General features: G+C 42.4%; 1 protein-coding gene across 1 annotated transcript; it reads left to right on the top strand.

The window, feature by feature from the left end:
- Window positions 1-2,087: 2,087 nt before the first annotated feature.
- On the top strand, window positions 2,088-18,685 carry LOC311239453 (MARVEL domain-containing protein 2-like; the record flags this gene model as incomplete). The annotated part of the gene is made up of 5 exons (XM_084327761.1): window positions 2,088-3,239; window positions 15,222-15,454; window positions 16,450-16,618; window positions 17,228-17,278; window positions 18,563-18,685. 5 exons carry the CDS (start codon window positions 2,088-2,090, stop codon window positions 18,683-18,685), a joined length of 1,728 nt encoding a protein of 575 aa, XP_084183887.1.
- Between the last annotated feature and the right edge of the window lie 396 nt (window positions 18,686-19,081).

The raw sequence follows: 19,081 nt of genomic DNA, 5'->3' as shown, positions 1-19,081 counted from the left end.
TTTGATTTGCAGCACCTCGGCGGGTGTATTATAAATCGAATGTATTATTATTATTATTAAAACACAACTCACCATAATGCAGCCCTGCCCATTGTTTCGGATCCTCCAAAATCCTAACTTTGAAACATGTCAAATGTCCACTCGCGTTGAATGCAACTACTTTATCTTCTGCAACTTGAACACAGTTGCGTCATTACCTCGTGTTGCCATGTCAACGCGCGAGAGTCACCTGTTGCGATAAACCCATATTTTAAGTATGACTCCTGTTTATTAAAAGACGCTTTATAGGTCGTAGGCTCCTCTTCTGGCTCATCAGTTGGTATTTCCCCGTTGCAAAGAAGCTATCAAAGACGTTTGTTTTGTTTTTTTTAACACATTTTTGCAAGCGTTCGCTCGCATGATCGCATCCCAAACGCGGAAGTGAAAGTGAAATTCCATTGGTTCTCCCAGTCCACGTGACCATTTCTAGCATTTCAATTGGCTATAGTGACAGACATAGATATGATGAAGACCTGAGCTCAGAGATGGAACAAGCAGCCGATGTGGTCAAAGTGCCGCGTCGCGTCACCGTTTATTATCATGTAACATTGTTTTTGGACGGTAAAAACGTGGAGGGGACAATAATTCCATTCTGAAACCATGCAGGGGACATTTCCCGGAGACCCCCCCCATAGTTACGCCCCTGCCTATAGCCTTACTTCCTGCTTACCAATGATGCTGTCGATCGGTCCTTTCTCAGCACAATCCGTGCTGTTCTTCATACTGTTCCCCACTGCTCCAGCTATTAGCCTGGAGACTAATGTAGAGTCATGGGGTCATGAGTCTTCAGTGAGTGCAAGCTCTGAAATAAGCATTGAAACCTGCTCCACGCCACGGGTCACCCACAGTAAAGAGGTTTGTTTTTGAGGCATGATTAACACATTGGACACCATGGGTTATATCCATCAATATAGCCAGTCTGCCACCGTTGAAAGCCTATGGAGATGTTTACCTTCTTTGCAGGGCTATAACTTTTTAAATTGTATTGCTATATTGACATTACTATGGCCCATTCAACATCGATTATCTATCGTTCAGGATGTGGGAACGTTATATTTTTTCATTCATACATTGTTGTCTTACTAGCGTCGAGAATATAAGTATGTTTTTAATCTTTTCTGCTGTAATTCCAAAAACAGTAGTTATAGGCCCTGAAGCATAGATTATCGATTGGCGTTTCTTTCCTATATACGCTATATTAAAAAATTCAAATGTATATGATCGGTATACATTATGCTTCATCATGCGTGAAGGAAAGGGAGGAGGGGGGGGTCGTTTATAATTCCTTGATCGTCAGTAACGGCTTTATTTACTATCGGTTGATACGTTGATCAGATGGTTTGCAGTGAAATGAATAAACAATCGGGCTGAAAATAACGTTAGTGTCCTCTTACCGTGCGCCGATGAGACTGGAGGAGAAAGATCCCAATTAGTTGACGCCGATCTCCTACATCCATTTCCGGTTTGTATGGCGCAATAAACACTGAAATCATATAGATTATTAAGTTTAGAAAGCGATACAAATGCACTATAGAGTTTGTCTGGAGTCCCGTAACAAGATGTGACTGCCGGAGGGATTTCCTCAACGCACCGATCGGCACTTCCGGTTTTGGCGAGAGTGTAACTCGCCCGACCATCCACCAGGCGGCGGTATTGAGGCGTTGCAATCTCATACAGGGTCCCACTGGAGTCCGGAGGTTGGCTGGATGAATTATGAATGCCATGGCGAAAAAATGAAATATTGATCCCAAAAACGGCATACGCCGTTGTTGGCGTTCAACGCATGGCGGGCAAAAACGACATCAGTCGTTTTTGGCGACCAATGTGTTAAGGTCTTTTTTTTCTTTTCTTTTTTACAGTGAGTACCTGGGTATCCACAGCATGGATTGCACCTCTACTTTTAGACAACATCGTTGCTGAGCAGGAAATAGGGCTAGGGGTCAAAAATGTAAAAGGCTTACCTTGTAATATTTCTTTTGTCCTTTCCACAGCAAAATGGCCGCCGCCATACCTTCATTGACATGGTATCGGTGAAATCGGCTCACAGCATGAAAGGCTGGAGCAAGAGGTTCAGGAGAGGAGACCCTGAGAGCGCCGACGGGTCCTCCTCACAGAGGAAAAACTCCACAGGCGACGCAGGAAACTCCCAGAAGTCGGTATGGGTCACTCACCTTCCCTCGCCAGACACTATCTCAGACTCCACGGGTCACACCTCCAGCACTCCTCCATACGCAGAAAAAGAGGGTGATGAGAACGAGGGAAGAATAAAGGAGAGGTTGAGATCCCTCCTCAGTCAGTCATGGGGGAGCCTGCACCAGAAACTGAAGAAGGGCAGTGACTCCGTAGACTCTGAACCCAGCTCCACCACCATCGAGATCCTCCCCAACGGGACCAGGGTGAGTCCTCCAGTCAGCCCCCTGTCGGAGCGCAAGTGTTGGGACACTCCGGACGGATCGCTGGGCGGCTCCAGTCGGTCTTCCCACAAGCCACTGCTGCGGGACAGCAGCCCTTCTGACCACAGCCTGCTCCGCCAGTATCCACCGGAGGACTCGATCCTCTCCAGCATCCACCCTGCGGAGTACTACGCAGAGAAGGTGGAGGTGTATAAACTGAAGTACTCCTACCTGAAGTCGTGGCCCGGGCTGCTCAGGCTCCTGGCCGGGCTGGAGCTCCTCTTCGGGGGCATGGTCATCGCCTGCGTCATCGCGTACATCCAGAAGGACAACGAGTGGTCCAACTCCTACGGCCTCTACAACGGGGCCTACAACAACGGCCTGGGAGTGTCCGGGTACTCCTACAGAGGGCCCATGACTCCTTTCGTCATAGCCGTAGCAGGAGCGTCCTGGATCGTAACTCTTTTACTCCTGGTGGTGGGATTAAGCATGTATTACCGCACCATCCTCCTGGACTCCCCCTGGTGGCCTCTTACGGAAGCGTTCATCAACGTGGCTCTGTTCCTGCTCTACATGTCGGCGGGGATCGTGTACCTGAACGACTTGAACCGAGGAGGTCTGTGCTTCACCACGATAGGCGTTAACCCCGTCATGGCTGGCCTGTGCCGGGTGGACGGGGGCCAGATGGCGGGAACGGCCTTCATCTTCATCAACATGGCCATGTATCTGGTCAGCTTCCTGGTGTGTTTGAAGATGTGGAGGCATGAGGCGGCGCGCATGGACAGGGAGTACTTTGCGAACGTACAGGTAAAGTTTCAGTTGTGTTTTCGTACAGTTGTGTTTTCAGCAAATCTCGTAGTTACGTAATTTTTATGTTGATACCTGAAGAGGCTTTCGTTTTGGGAAAATAGTGTTTGTTTATAGTGGCAACCTGCGGCCCCCTAGTGGCCAGAAAATGTTTATTGCAGCTATTATTTAATAGTTGACAAATATAAACAGATATATATACAGAATATACTAATGAAATTGGGAGCCCCCCATCCTACACACACACACACACGCACGCACACGCACAGGCACGCACACGCACGCACACACACACCACAACCACCACAACCACAACATACATTAAAATAAGGTTGCATGTCTAACTAATTACACATACGCTTGCTACTGTAAGCTTGAAATACACTGAATGTCTGAAAAAAATACAATATGGGATGCTGTAGTTATTTCTTGCAGTGTTCGTGTGTCATAGTGCATCACACCTGTGTCTGTGTCACAATATGGGTGCGGGCAGCGGTGGCCTAAAGGTTAGAGAAGTGGGCTTGTGACCTCTCTCCCTTCCCCCAATACGCACCTTTGACGTGCAAGGAGCATAACCCCCAACTGATCCAGTGGAGCTGCTCATTGGTCAACAGTGTCAGACTGTGGTTGTACTGCGCAGCTCTCTCAGGTGTGAGTGTGTGGAACTGTGTGTTGCTGAAAAAGAGCATCCATGACAAACCTACCCTGAGTAAATATAAAGGTTAGATAGAGTTGTACCCTTCCTGATGACTTGTCGTACAGAACTTGTAAGTCGCTTTGGATAAAAGCGTCAGCTAAATGACTAAATGTAAATGTACTGTATCTCTGTGCAAATAAGGAACCATGCAAGTATGTAAATTATACAAAGATTTTATTGGCAGAGAGGCATTCCATGCGATCTGATAAAGACTGTTTAAACTTTCAAACTGTAAGGCTACATTGTATACAACCTGTTCCACCCCTTGGGGTCGGTACCGACCCCAAAATGACATGTGGTCATAAATCAATATTTGTTGTTGCATATTTTTTGCGATTTTTAAATCAAACGTCTTCAAGTATTAACATCACTAACATGTCACAAAAGCATGTAGAATGTATATTATCATCAATACGTTAGTTTAGCAATAGGTTAAAAGTGCCATTAGATTTTTTTTTTAGAGTTTTAAGTTTTCGTTTTTCTGAACTCTATTCCAAGACGAAAACGGAAATGGACATTTTGAACCATGGGAACTGTAGTCTTTTTGCGGCAATTTTTTAGAGGACATGCATAGCTGTCGACCAGTGTTGGAATTTTTCCGAACTACACTTCCTGTCAGATACTGTGTGTGGGGGTTCAAAGTTCAGCGTTCTGAATGAATCATATCAATAACTGTTATGATTTGCGATAATAAGCCACAAAAGGTAACGTTTTTGACAAATATTGAAACGCAGTTAGTTTCTCCTCCATATTGTTAGCATGTAGGAACAATTAGATCTGAAATTAGTTTCAAAACGGTTGCACTGTGGGGAAAATTAAAAAGTACACTAGATTACAGTAGATTTCATTATCTGTCCTTATGCACGCCTGGTGATACTAAATCCAAATTGAACTCGGGCATTTGAAAGATAATATATGTATATATATATAAATGTGCGAATTGGCTATAATAAGGTAATGTATAAGCATCATATTCTATATTCTATAATAATATTTCAAATTGCATTGGTCCGGATGGGAGAATTCAGTACTGTATCTACAGAACCTTCGGTTTAATCATCTTCCCTTTATTAATTTCCTTCGATTTTTTGTACACATGATCTCAAGAGGGTACTGAACGTTAAGTTTGGTCATTATTATCATGGTGTTATTCACTGTCAAAGATGCAAAGAATAATAATTCATATTCTCCTTTGTTTCATCACAATTTAAGCAAGCCTAGTAATAGACACAATATTTCTGACACTGTGAATACATTCCCTGAGGTCCATAGATGTACCTAGATACCAAGAATATGCAAATAGCCCTTGTAGAAGTGGAGCAATATTCCATTTACCTAGGTATATATTTTAGGCAGATTTTCACATCGTGTGGAACAGGCAATATCGCTGTGTACTCCCTCAGTACTCAGTAGCAGTACTCCCTCTTGTGTGACATTTACAAAAGGCCTCACAAATGGGCTACTGTAAGATTATGTAATGTATATACTAATACATAGTATACAGTTAAATTTGTAACATACATATACAGGCCTCACATACATAGCACTGTACATATCTAGAACTTAGAAATATATATTTCTGTCTGTGCATACTTTGCCAGCACGTGTGTTCAAGGGAGATAGAGAGACACAATACAGTATATTCCCATCATGTCCAACAGGTCTCCCAATTCAGTGATTCCCAACCTGGGGTCCGTGGACCCCTTGGGGGTCCCCCAGACCGCAGATGATTTGAGGTCTATTTTCACCAGTTTTTTGGTCATAATTTTTTTCTTTCAGAGAAATATTTAATTAGCATATTTTTATCATCAGAAGCATGAATAGTCTCTCCACTACAATAAAAAATAAAGATAAATAAATAAACATCTAGACATGATTTTTTTATGTTAACAGTAGGCTACCGGGTAGCCGCTAAAACGCGAATCAGTTGACTGTATCACTTTCCGTAGCTAGCCTAGCACGCTAGTTAGCTTTCTCGGCTCGTCTGCAGTCAGCCGCCAGAGGCGAAAATGTGTGACAAATGAAAAGGAGATGACGGCAGCTCATCTGCAAAAAAAGTTAGGACCTACAGCAATCGCGAAAATTACATCACCATGGGCTTCACTGAGGGACCAGATAAACGACCTGAGTGTGTGATTTGTGGAGAAAAGTTGGCAAACTCGAGCCTGAAGTCCAGCAAGCTGAAGAGACATCAGGCGTCTAAGCACCCAGAAACCGTTGGGAAGGATCCAGACTTTTTTCTGAGGAAAGAACAGTCTCTCAAGGCGAACAAGCCTGTTGATGTTAGAGTAGCGTGGAGCAGGGGTGGCAGTGATTTACAGAAGACTACACAATATTGGCGAGCATCTCATCAAACCAGCCTGCATCAAAATGGTTGAGAAACTGTGCGGCCCACAGGTGGCGGATAAACTAAAATCAGTACCACTCTCGAACAATGTAGTGAAAGACCGAATTGATAAGATGTCAAGTGATTGTGAGCAGCAGCTGTCAGAAAAGCTTAGAAAGTGTCCATTTGCCATACAACTTGATGAAACTACAACTGTCGCAGACGAGGCTGTGCTCATCGTTTATGTGCAGTATATCGAAAATGAGGATCTGAAGCAGGAAATTCTCATGTCAGTCAACCTTACTACCACCACTCGAGGTGAGGATATTTTTACTGCAGTGGATTCTTACTTCATGTCCCAAAACCTCTCTTATGAGAATTTTGTTGCATGCTGTTCCGATGGAGCTGCCTCAATGATGGGAAAAAACAAGGGATTTAACAGTTGCTTGAAACAGAAGGCCCCCCACTGCATAATATTTCACTGTATGATCCATCGCCAGGCACTGGCCAGCAAAAAACTGTCTGACGACCTCAGTGAAACACTCGCAACTGTAGTGAAAGTTGTTAATTTCATCAAAGGACGCCCCATCAACAAGCGTCTATTTGCGCAGTTATGCGAGGATGAGGCGCACCAAACGCTCCTACTGCACACAGAGGTGCGTTGGCTATCACAGGGCCGAGTGCTTGTGCGCTTCATGGAACTACAAGAGAAAATAGAAGAATTTCTTGAAACTAATAACCCCGCGCTTTCAGAGAAAATGACAGAGTCATTCTGGATCAAAACTGCATACCTGGCTGACATCTTCACTCTCTACAATGAAACAAACAAGCGTCTCCAAGGCGCAGAGGCCAACATCATGCAATGTAAAGAGGCGCTCGACGCATTCGTGCGTAAACTCGACTATATAGTCGGGAAAATGGATAAGGGAGAGCTGCAACAGTTCCCCTTACTGCAGAAGCAATGCAGAGATAACACTTTAACACGTGTCTCTTCGTCGTGAGTTTACCAGCCATATGATCGCATTGCAAAAGGAGATTAAATCACGGTTCGCTGACACAGATGAATCCTATCCAAGGAAGCATGGGTGTTGGATCCCTTCATTGCCAAAGTTGAGGATGTGGAATACCTTGATTGCGAAGATGAGCTCACTGACATCCAGGTCGACTCTGTCTCAAAGAAGTATTTCCAGGTATGATAATGTAGTCCTATTTTGTTATTGTCTTCTACCATTGATATCGTATTGGATGTATAGGCTATTCTGCGTCTGATGTAGGCTAGGCCCCATGTGGACATGAGTGTTGGACACATTTAGCCAAAAAATATTTCATCCATTCCTCCATTACAGGAGCACAGATTTAAGAAGTTCTGGATAGTGAAGGGATCCATCATTGCTCCGAGGCTCGCACTGCATGCCACCACCAGGATTATACTCCCGTTCAGTACCACATATCTATCGGAAACGGATTTCAGTGCACTTGTCGCCATCAAGACAAAAGCGCGCAACAGACTTGATGTACACAATGACTTCAGAATGGCTATTGTGACCCCCACGGGAAGCATCCAGGTCTAAGGCTAAGGTGTGCACATGCACGGATACTCTTCCCAAAGGGGCCAGCTGACCTACCACCATGAATTTCCCCAGGACCACAAACAGACACGGGAGAATGCGCCGAGAAACAGTAAGAAAGCTTTTATTGCATGAAAATAGATATTTAATACAAGGTTATATTTCTATATAAATAATTGGTCGATTAGCCTATTTAAAAGACCCACGCCTCTTAAGCCTAGGGTAGTTAAAAGGAGGAAGCGCTCAATGCCCCGTAAACCCACCCCCAGACTGTTACTCCCACCCACGCCACCTATCCCCGCCCCTGAGACACTACACACATGAAGGAAAAAAGGGTCTGCCCTGCACACGGGTCTATGACTATCAAACGTTAATTTAGAATCACACTACACCACACGGTTCACTGTAAACAGCCTAAAATAGGTATCGATATCACACCATCCCTCGGGGAGCCACGGCAAATAATTAGGGAGAATATAGGTAGATAAATACACACTAAGTGTTCACACAGTAACTAAGGGGGCTGGGATAAAATAGCACGGGCTGCTCACCGCTAGGGGTAGGGCCTAGGCCTAGAACACTCCTCTCATACCCTAGCCTAGGTTTGGGCAGTGGAAGCGCTGAGTTGACAAACACAGGTTTTAAGTATGACCGGGGCCCGAAGGTGAGGGCCGGAAGGACGCCACTCCCTTCCGCTCCCGTAGCCCCTCCCGCCTTCGGGCTAAAAACTGTTCTGTCTGTACTGGGGGGTTTTAGACACTCCAAGCACCAGGCGTGCAATAATGTCCTCCCGCCTGCAATGAAAGGCACAGACAGTAAGAGCAAGGTCCCCCCGTTCACGGGTTCGTCACAATGCACAATGGATTAGATATCCTCCATATGATTTAGAAAAGAGAGAAAGGTAGTTCACAGAGGATGGAGAATCCACAATACTAGGTTCAAGTCTTCGACAGTTTTTACTGGCTTTACTGCATGCCGTTCCGATAATCTTCAGCTTCACGCTACTAATAATATTCCTAATTCCAATGCAGTCACTGTTCGTCTATGTCTTCATTTACCACTCGGGAAACAGTTCGCTTGTCAGGCACGTATTCTACTGTCTTGCGTTCTTTACTCACGGCGCCCGGTGTGGCGATAATGTCTCTCCGGTCTGAAGCTCCACCCGTTTCCACTGCGGGGGGGAAACACTGCAGTCGCCGATATGAACTGGTTCCACTGGAGGAAAAGTACAAACACAAAAGAGTCGCATGTCCTCGTACTCCTACAGCCCCGCGTCCTCTGTTACCGTCCTCTCGACTCCCGTTTTCGTTCTGCTACTGTCCGTCATTGATTCTCCTTTCAGCAGCGCCAGCACTTCCGGGCACCGCCTCCGTCACGCCAGCCAGCCAATCACCTCGCGCTCCCTCCAACGACGCTCCCCAGCTGCGTAAGAAGAAGAGGGCACACATGTGTAGCCTGTATGACGCTTACATACGCTACCCCCCCCCCTGGTGGTCCTGCACTTGCCTGTTGTAGCTGTCCTCTGCACAAAATCACCATCCTCCCAAGATGGCTCTCTCCACTCCCGTCAGGACTTCCTGGACTCCGTCTAAACAAACAACAGGGACAGCATGGTGCAGTACAGTGACGGCACTTCACATATCATCATCAGCTGATATTCACTTGCCTGTTCCATCAGCCAGGTAAGCCTTTAGGTCCTCTTCCAGACCATCCCAGGACACGTCCTCCTCTTAGGCTCCCGCAGGTACATACACACCCCCATACAGATACCCCTATACCCCCACCCGCGACACTATCACGCACATTACACCTGACATCTCAGGCCTGGCAGCACACATGCAAGCCCAAGGTTCACATTAATGAACCTTCTTCACACCCAGCTATAGGACAGATTATCTCTGCTAACTACTGATTGGAATTTCCTGTCTCATATTTTGTTTAATTTGTTGCATTGATTTGTTCCATAAATGCAAACCGTTCACCATTAGGGCCTGATTTGAGAGGATGAATACAGGATTTGAATATTGGCCAAACATTTTGAAATACATATGGTGCAAGATGAGATTTGTTGATTGAAGGCACAAGTCAAAGAAGCATAGTGGGTCTAATTATGATGCATATGCCTGTGTATAAGCAGTTTGTTATTAAAATGACAAAAGAAATTATTTTATGGTATTTTATTAGGATGATGTTTGGGGGTCCCTGGGGGAAAAAAGGTTGGGAACCCCTGTCCCAGTTCATAATAATAATAATAATAATAATAATAATAATAATAATAATAATAATAATAATAATAATAATAATAATAATAATAATAATAATAATAATAATAATAATAATAATAATAATAATAATAATAATAATAAACGTTATTTATAGAGCACTTGTCATGCAATAGAAAGCAGCCCAGAGTGCTTTGACAAAACAAAAAATAAAATGTACAAATACAAATTAATAATAAAATAATAAAATGCATGTGTCAGAAGACAAATTGCATATCGCAAGCAATAAAATAAATAGAAAGAGGGAAAACTAAATAAAATAATTTAATCAAAAGGAGTTACTAAATACAGTTAAAAGCCAAGAGATGTGTTTTCAAATGCTGTTTAAAAAGGTCCAGTGAGCCCACCTCTCTCATTTCTTTAGGTAGAGTGTTCGGCGCATAATAAAAGAAAGCTGATTCTGCAATTTTTCTGTTTTCATAGTAGCCTACCAACCTGACACGCATGTTGGCCTAATTCTCTACTACAGTGTACATGTAGTATTGTGTCTCCTTCCTTTACTTCTTCAAAAGTTTACTCTGCGGTCCGCTCACCCCTCCACAGCGACGCTGAAGTCAGTAGGTATAGAGAGACACTGCTCTTTCACATATACATCACAGCTGGCTGCCCCCGGCTCATCCCAGGTAACAAATAGAAGGCATGTTATCAGGCCTCCCAGCCACCACCTATGGGTGAGAACCGACAGAGTCGGTTAATGTATTTGATGTCAGATAAGAGTGGGTCTGATGGCAGATACTAGTGGGTGAGAGGCCAGGACTGAAAACAATCAATCTCTACCCAGTGTGAGGTAATGTGGCGACAAACCACCATTTCTTCTCAAACCAACACTGTTGACCGGCTTTTAGATGAGGAGCATCCTCTATGACTGGCAGTAACTCACTCAGTCAATGACATTATAACTCATGGTTATCCTCTCTGCCCCTAGTGGTGGCTCACACATGTTATTATTATATTATTATGTTATTATGTTATTGTGTTATTGTGTTATTATGTTATTATGTTATTATTATGTTATTGTGTTATTATGTTATTATGTTATTATGTTATTGTGTTATTATGTTATTATGTTATTATTAGGGTTGGGACTTTATCGCATTAATTTCTATTAATTAACTACAGAAAGAGTTAAAAGTTAAAAAGATTGATGCATTTAATCGCATGATGATTTTTCTTTATTGTGTAAGAATGTTACCTTTCAAAGGAGACCAGACTCATGCATGTGCTATAAGTATAAAGTATAATACATAGCAAATAACTTTTTTATTAGTCTGGTTTGTTCAGAATACAAAAAAAATAAGAGAAATTGAGATCAATCAAGAGTTTTTATTTTTTCAATGGTCAACTGTTCTGGAATGTACTTGAAAGTACTGCGTTTTACTTTTACCTCGGAAGTGCTTGAGTTTACAAAAGGTCCTTTGCCCTATATATATATATATATTATTCCTAAAATTGCTGCACTTTGTTAAAAATTGCATTGATCTTGATCTGTAGGAATAGGGGGTCGCGAGCCGCCGCGGGGGGTCGCCAGATGATTTTTAAAAAAAATGAAAAAAAAATTAAAAAATTGTATGCAGTCAGGCCACTGAACTTAGAAGCAGGCCAGGTCTATACTTTCGACAACAAATTTGTGTTTCCGTGTCTCTGATTGGCCACATGCGTTTCTGGTCATGTGACATGTGCGCCAATCGTGGGACCGCAAGTTTCTACACTGGTTAAGCTTAGGCGCTCTTTCGAAGTTGGTTAAGGTTAGAGTTTGTCTTAGAGCATGGCGATAGAACGCCTGCCCTGATTCCAAACTCTAACCTTAACCAACTGCGAAAGAGTCGCCTAAGCTTAACCAGTGATAAACTAGGCGTTAGACCCTGAAATAGGCGTAGACCTTGCCGTCCCACGATTGGCGCACATGTCACATGATCAGAAACGCGTGTGGCCAATCAGAGCGCAAAACTCGAATGCGGAAACACGAATTTGTTGTCGAAAGTATAGACGCGGCCAGGCCAGTGTTTCTAGTTGCACCAGCGCAATAGTTAGATAACCTAGGTAGGGAACAACCAGGAGATCACTGCAACTCACACAAGTTGGAGAACTATCTCTCTCTCTCTCTCTCTCTCTCTCTCTCGCTCTTGCTCTCACACACACAAAGGGAGCCTCATGTGATTGGTGGAGGCGGGACCCTTACAAAAAACTGCTAATCATTGACACATGCTAGCCTGTAATAACCCCCCCCCCCAGAAAAATCTACTTTGCATTTGAATTAGAATTATCAAATGAATATGTGGTGTTATGATCAGGGCTGAAGTTGAATAAAAGATTGTATTTTTTATCAATTACAAAAAAAATGAAAATCCATAAAAATATGTGTTGTTGCTAATCATACATAATGCTAGCCTGTTTTTTAACAATAATTTGTGATGCCATCACAAACACTGGCATTTAAAGGGTACAAATACAAAAGTGCCTGCACCAGAATGCAGGAAATGAAGTCTTTGTAACAAAATATTTCCTGGTGGGGGACCCCCAGACCCCCTGCTTAAAAAGTGGCCTGACTGGGGCTATATTTTGCACTATATTTCCTGGCCTGAATGATTTTCCCAGTCCGGCCCTGGTTAAAAGCCTCCAATGCTTATTAGTGTGTGTGCGTTTGAACGTTTGCATGTTTCAACCATACATTTCCATTTATATAAACAAATAAAAAAATAAAAAAAATATTATTATTATTTTTTATTTTTTATTTTAACCTCCTATAATAGTGGGGGTCGCGGCTCTCTGACACCGTTATTTGGGGGTCGTGGCCTGAAAAGTTTGGGAACCCTAATACAGGATTTCGCTGCTTAAAGGAAAACTTCAACATTTTGGGAAATTAGCTTATTTGCCATCTATCCTGGAGTTAGACAAGAAGATACATACCTTTTTTCTTCTCTGTGCATGCAGTAGGAGTAGGAAGACGCGCACCATTAGCCTAGCTTAGCGTCAGTCACTGGAAGTAGGTTCCTCCATTAGCCTAGTTCCCAACGTCTTCCTACTCCTACTGCATGAAAAAGGTATGCATCTTCTTGTCTAACTCCAGGGTAGATGGCAAATAAGCTAATTTCCCAAAATGTTGGAGTTTTCCTTGTATGTATAATGAATATGCATTGATTCACTCGTATACCAAAATCCATTTGAATTGAAAAATTTTGCTTTTCGCATCATGCGATTAAAATGCGATTAATTAACTATAAAGTCTCGAATTAATTCGATTACAATTTGTAATCGAGTCCCACCACTAGTTAGTATGTTATTATGTTATTGTGTTATTATGTTATTGTGTTATTATGTTACTGTGTTATTGTGTTATTGTGTTATGTTATTATGTTGTTATGTTATTGTGTTATTATGTTATTATATGCTATTATATGTTATTATGTTATGTTATTTTATGTTATTATGTTATGTTCTTTTATATTATTATGTTAGTATATGTTATTATGTTATTATACGTTATTATGTTATTATATGTTACTATATCTTGTTATTATGTTATTCATATTATTATATGTTATTATGTTATTCACATTATAATTTGTTATTATATGTTATTATGTTATTATATGAAATTCCTACAACACAATTATTTGTATGAAAATATATTTGTGAATGTTGACAACTCTCCCAAACTGAAATGTAAATAGTCGTATCAAGGGGTCAAATATTTTGTTAACTGAGTGAGGACAAAGGGACGTTTTGTTTGATTTAAGTGTGTTATAATTGTTCAATTTCTCCATGACATCTAATAGGATAACAGCCAGTGGTAATACTAATGCATCAGAACAGATATTTCAAGGGCGACCGGGTAGCGCAGCGGACTAAGCGTCTGTCTACCACCACAGAGACAGTGGGATCGATTCCAGCTGTGGTGCTTCCGGGTTGGCCGGCCGTCCATACTAACTAGTCATTGTAGTGTGACCTTCCACACGTTACACTCTCCAAGTGAGTCCACGCTGCCAGGTGAAAAGAAGCGGTGGGCTGGCTACACATGTGTCGGAGGAAGCATGTGATAGTCTCCGCCATAGATATATATAGAACACTAGATAGCTTACCCGCGCTGCCGGCCAATGGAGAGCGACGTCGTCGTAGGGCGGCCATCTTGCCCCCAGGCAGCTCAGCTACTGATAACATTAATGTCTATGGTGCATGTACTATTTAAATAACCATAGATTGCTCAATTCTTTACCGATTTTCAAACGGATTGGTTTGCTATAAACATCAAAGATGTAGTTATGATACTGCATACTTATATGCATCATAAATGTATCTAAAGATGTTTTTTTTACAAACCGCTTGAATCATAGCCACGTTAATAATGCTTGTAATAAACCAAACCGTTTGTAAATCCGTCAATATTTCAGCGAGTTATGAGTATTTTTGTCTGTGCAGATCACTTACCCTCCAACAGCTACCATAGAACGTAACAGAAAGGCTGACTGGGGCAAGATGGCGGCGGTTCAGCGACGCTGGTGACTCTGCCTGTTCTATATATATCTATGGTCTCCGCCCTACCAGACAAACGGTAGGGGGTAGAGTGTGCAACGACCAGGAAGGGGATTGGGAATTGGCATAACGACGAACATTGGGATGGGAAAAAAAACTGAAAAAGGAAGGTGGAAAAAGATAATAAAAAAAAATAATAAAAAATTTTAAGATATTTCATATCACTTACTACACAGAAATATACATTAATGACAATCTATGGTGGACATGTATATACATGTACCTTATGATGGGTTCCACACTTGGTACATTTCTCTGGCATTTTACAGGTTATAGAGGGAAGGACACCTGCACCCTGTTGTCACTTGCTCAACACAATGCGATGCAATGTTTCAGTCTGGGGCCTCCTCCAGTCATCGTACTGAGCAAGTGATTCTCAGATGTACAGGCTCACATGTGAGATAGAATTTTATGAATTGAACATTCTAATAATTATGTAACCAATGGCCACTGGTCATTAAAACCTGTGGAGTTCTATAAACTCCAAGATAGCATCCAGTGAAAACATTTGAAAAGGCTAGCAGTACAAGTATGTATCCTTCTGATTGATATCTGACTGTGTTTCACATTTGACCGCAGGAAGAGCGTCATTCCTCCGTCCCGTTGGTCCAGCAGACCAAGAGGATCATGTTTGAGGATGAGACGGAGGGTTCTCTACGGTCACAGAGTAAACAGCAGAAGGCGCACGGCAGCGAGGAGAAGGAGAGGCTACACACACGCGTCAGCGAGGTCCGCGAGGAGCCGGTGATCCTGAACCGGACGGTGCCCACGGGTTACGCCCTCAAGCCACGAGTCATCGCAGACTACGTCATGTGAGTGACGACCGACCCCAGATAGAAAGCCATGATGATAATTAACCCTTTCTGGTGAAAGGTTTCTTTCTATTGTTGTTGCTTTGGAACATCTCCTCAGAATTATATCCAATTATTACATGGCGTTTTCACATTCGCCGAAATGCTTGCTTGTGATTGGTCAATAGCCCCCCGACAGCGGTCATTATTTTTCAATAATGACCGCTGTGGGACAATAATGACCGATGTGCGCAGCTGTTCGCAATCAAGCCCACATCAGTGCAGCAAATCAGACACACCTGCCGCTGCTGCACTGACAGCGGAGTGTGTGTAGATTACAGCGGAGCCAGAACAGAGGCTGCCCGCGATAATAATAATCACTTTATTTGGGCTGACAGAGCCACAGAACAACTGCGATTTGTCAAATGAATTAGGTATATTGTTAGTAAGTTAGCCATGTAATAAGCGGGATAATGTATAGCTTTACTCGGTCATTGTCGCAAAATAATTGACCTTCACTGACGTTTAAAACACCTCGCCGAAGCGGCTCGGTATTTTAAACTACGTGTCGGTCAATTATTTTGCGACAATGACCTCGTAGCTATACATTATCCCTTACTTATGTTTCAACAACTAGTAGGTTGTTGCCTGTGAACCACTTTTTAAAGAAAATGCCTAATTTCAGTGCAGTGGTAGAGTAAAACACTGGAAAAGCAGAATATTACTGTAATAAGATATCAAATATATTACATAACAAAATACATATTACATTTTTGTTGATATATTTATCATATATCAATACATAGCAACCATTGTTTCTCTCAACATTCCGTGAAAGGCCTCTATTGTAAACTAAATTCTCAAAATTCTGATTTCATACAGTATGTAAGATTGTACACTTGAAATGGGTAACAGATGCTGTAATCGTCTAATGTCTACTGTAGATATTTGTTTGTCATCAATGATCTGTAATGAACTATACCTTTCAAAAGTAACCTTTCCTATGCTGCACTTAGGAAGTACCCAGAGATCCACACTGTGGAGGAAAGAGAGATGTACAAGGCCGTGTTTAACGATCAGTACCCAGAGTACAAGGAACTTCACAGAGATATCAGCCTGACCTTCAGCAAGTTCAGACAGCTGGATGCAATGATGGCCAAAATCCTGAAGGAGGGAAACAACCAGGTGAGAGAGAGAGAGAGAGAGAGAGAGAGAGAGAGAGAGAGAGAGTTACTTTCGATGTTGTTGTGTCCTTAAATGGGAATTTACCCAAGATTGCTTAAATGGATACCCTGACATTTTGCATTTGAGTCTGTTCTTTATTAATTTATGTATTCATCCTTTTATTTTGCTTTAAGAAACGCCCTGCCGTACACTCGCACAGTTGCACACATTACACCCAGGAGTTACCCAGTACAACCAGTCTTTTACTGTTGGCCACTACGTAGCCCCACAGGAGAAGATGGGGTTCAGTGCCTTGCTCAAGGGCACTTCAGCAAGGCAGGGGAAGGCATTAATAATGTATTTCCCATGCCCCAAATGTCTTCCCAATAGATACTTCAGAGGTTGCTTGCATTAAATATTGTATCTCAAAACTGAGTCTGGAACCAAAACGGGTCATGGGCTTGTTTATTTTGGGTCCCCTACCCACTCAGTATGTTTAATGAGTCTGGGTCCCCCTGGAAGGCTTGTCTTTTACTCAATTTAATTCCGAGGCTGACAAAGTCTCAGAACCTCTGTTATATTCTATCCAGTTCAGTTGTTTAATGTTCTGATGTTCTGTGTTTCCCTCAGGAGAAGAAGAGAATTCAGATAATCGTGAAGAATTACGAGCATAAAAAGAGAGTAAGTGAAGGACTTGAGTCAAGCTCAACGTGAGGTCATTCTATTTCATTCAGTTATATTATGATAGAATATGAGAGTATTCTGAATCCTGTTACCTGTTTTAATCCATTGACAACCCTAGTTTCTTCCCAACACAAAATGACGGCACACTGTGATGTGATATCTTTATGTCCACAGTCTAATGTAGTACATCAAATGTGGGGTCATTGACACAAACAAGATTGAGAACGAATGTGTTACACCCATATATATAGTGTATATAATAAGTCAGTTATATATATATCTATACACCATTCCCCTCACGTACTCTCCACCACCATCCACTCTGAAACTATTCCAGAAACCATTCAGCAATCATTCCAACATTTAACCGAGAGATGAATTAGAATCATTACTGTTGTGTAAACAGTAAACACCCAGGTCATATTAGCTTTTTCAATAAATCTGCCCAGTGGTGCAGATAATATTACTGCCACTTTGAAATGTGGGCAGCACTGGAAACTCTCATTTAACAAACAAATCTAAGAATCATGACCTATGTATGAGAGAGAGAAAGAGAGAGAGAGAAAGAGTGAGAGAGAGAGAGAGAGAGAGAGAGAGAGAGAGAGAGAGAGAGAGAGAGAGAGAGAGAGAGAGAGAGAGAGAGAGAGAGACAAAAAAAGATAGTGAGAGGAAGATGGTGGGGGAGAGAGATACAAAAATATAGAATAAATAAATGAAAATAAAAAATCTAACCCTAACTAACCTTATTGTCATGCACTTGTCGTAATATGCTAACCTACACTGTAGCACTCAACACGTATATATGATAGATTTGTGCCCTTCCTGATGACTTGTCGTACAGAACTTGTAAGTCGCTTTGGATAAAAGTGTCAGCTAAATGACTAAATGTAAATGATATAGTGAGAGAGAGAGAGGAAGATGGAGAGGGATAAAAGAAAGGAAGAGGGAGAGAGAGAACGGAAGAGGAAGAAGGGAGAGAGAAAGAGAGCGAGAAAGAGAGATATGGAGAGGAGAGAGAGACATAATACATATAAACCTAAATTGGAAGAAAGAGAGAGAGACAGAGCGAGAGAGAGAGAGAGAGAGAGAGAGAGAGAGAGAGAGAGAGAGAGAGAGAGAGCGAGAGAGAGAGAGAGAGAGAGAGAGAGAGAGAGAGAGAGAGAGAGAGAGAGGGAGAGAGAGAGAGAGAGCGAGAGAGAGAGAAATAAACTGCAGTTATCTCTCATTGGGTTGTGTTGTTTGTGATTGTGATTGTGTCCATCCATGTGGCTTCTCTCTCAGGACCCAGCCTTCCAGGAGAAGAAAGAGCGCTGTGACTATCTGAAAGCTAAACTAAGCCACATTAAAAACAGGATCCTTGACTTCGACCAGGACACTGTGGCCAGGAAGAGCGGTCAGTCATGAGGAAAGAAGCACGGGACACAACGAACAGATGAAAAAAGGGGCCATTTCTACTTTTTCCTCGTCCTGTCATGTCTTTTCTCCCCTTTTCTTTGTGAGAAATGGATTCATTATTTTGTCGGCACCAATGGCGCTTTGTATTTTATATTCTGTATAAGAATCTTGTTTTGTTTTTTTCATTGGATGATATTGAAATATCTTTTCCCCTTTCACATTTCAACACATCATTTGAGTGTAGTCAGGGATATCCAGAGCGAACCAATAGAACTATTTGGAGTTGACCCACCCTACGAGCCAATCAGGCACTGTGTCTATATGGGCCCCTGCCTCCTTCTAAGAGTCCAATGGAAAAAGGGGGGGGGGGGGGGGGAGTTTCAGTTAAAAACCAGGAAGTGGTCA

Source organism: Notolepis coatsorum, assembly GCF_963971535.1.
Source record: "Notolepis coatsorum genome assembly, chromosome: 13".
Lineage (NCBI taxonomy): Eukaryota > Metazoa > Chordata > Actinopteri > Aulopiformes > Paralepididae > Notolepis > Notolepis coatsorum.
The sequence above is the reverse complement of the archived record's forward strand: the minus strand, read 5'-3'. Positions and strand labels throughout refer to the sequence as shown.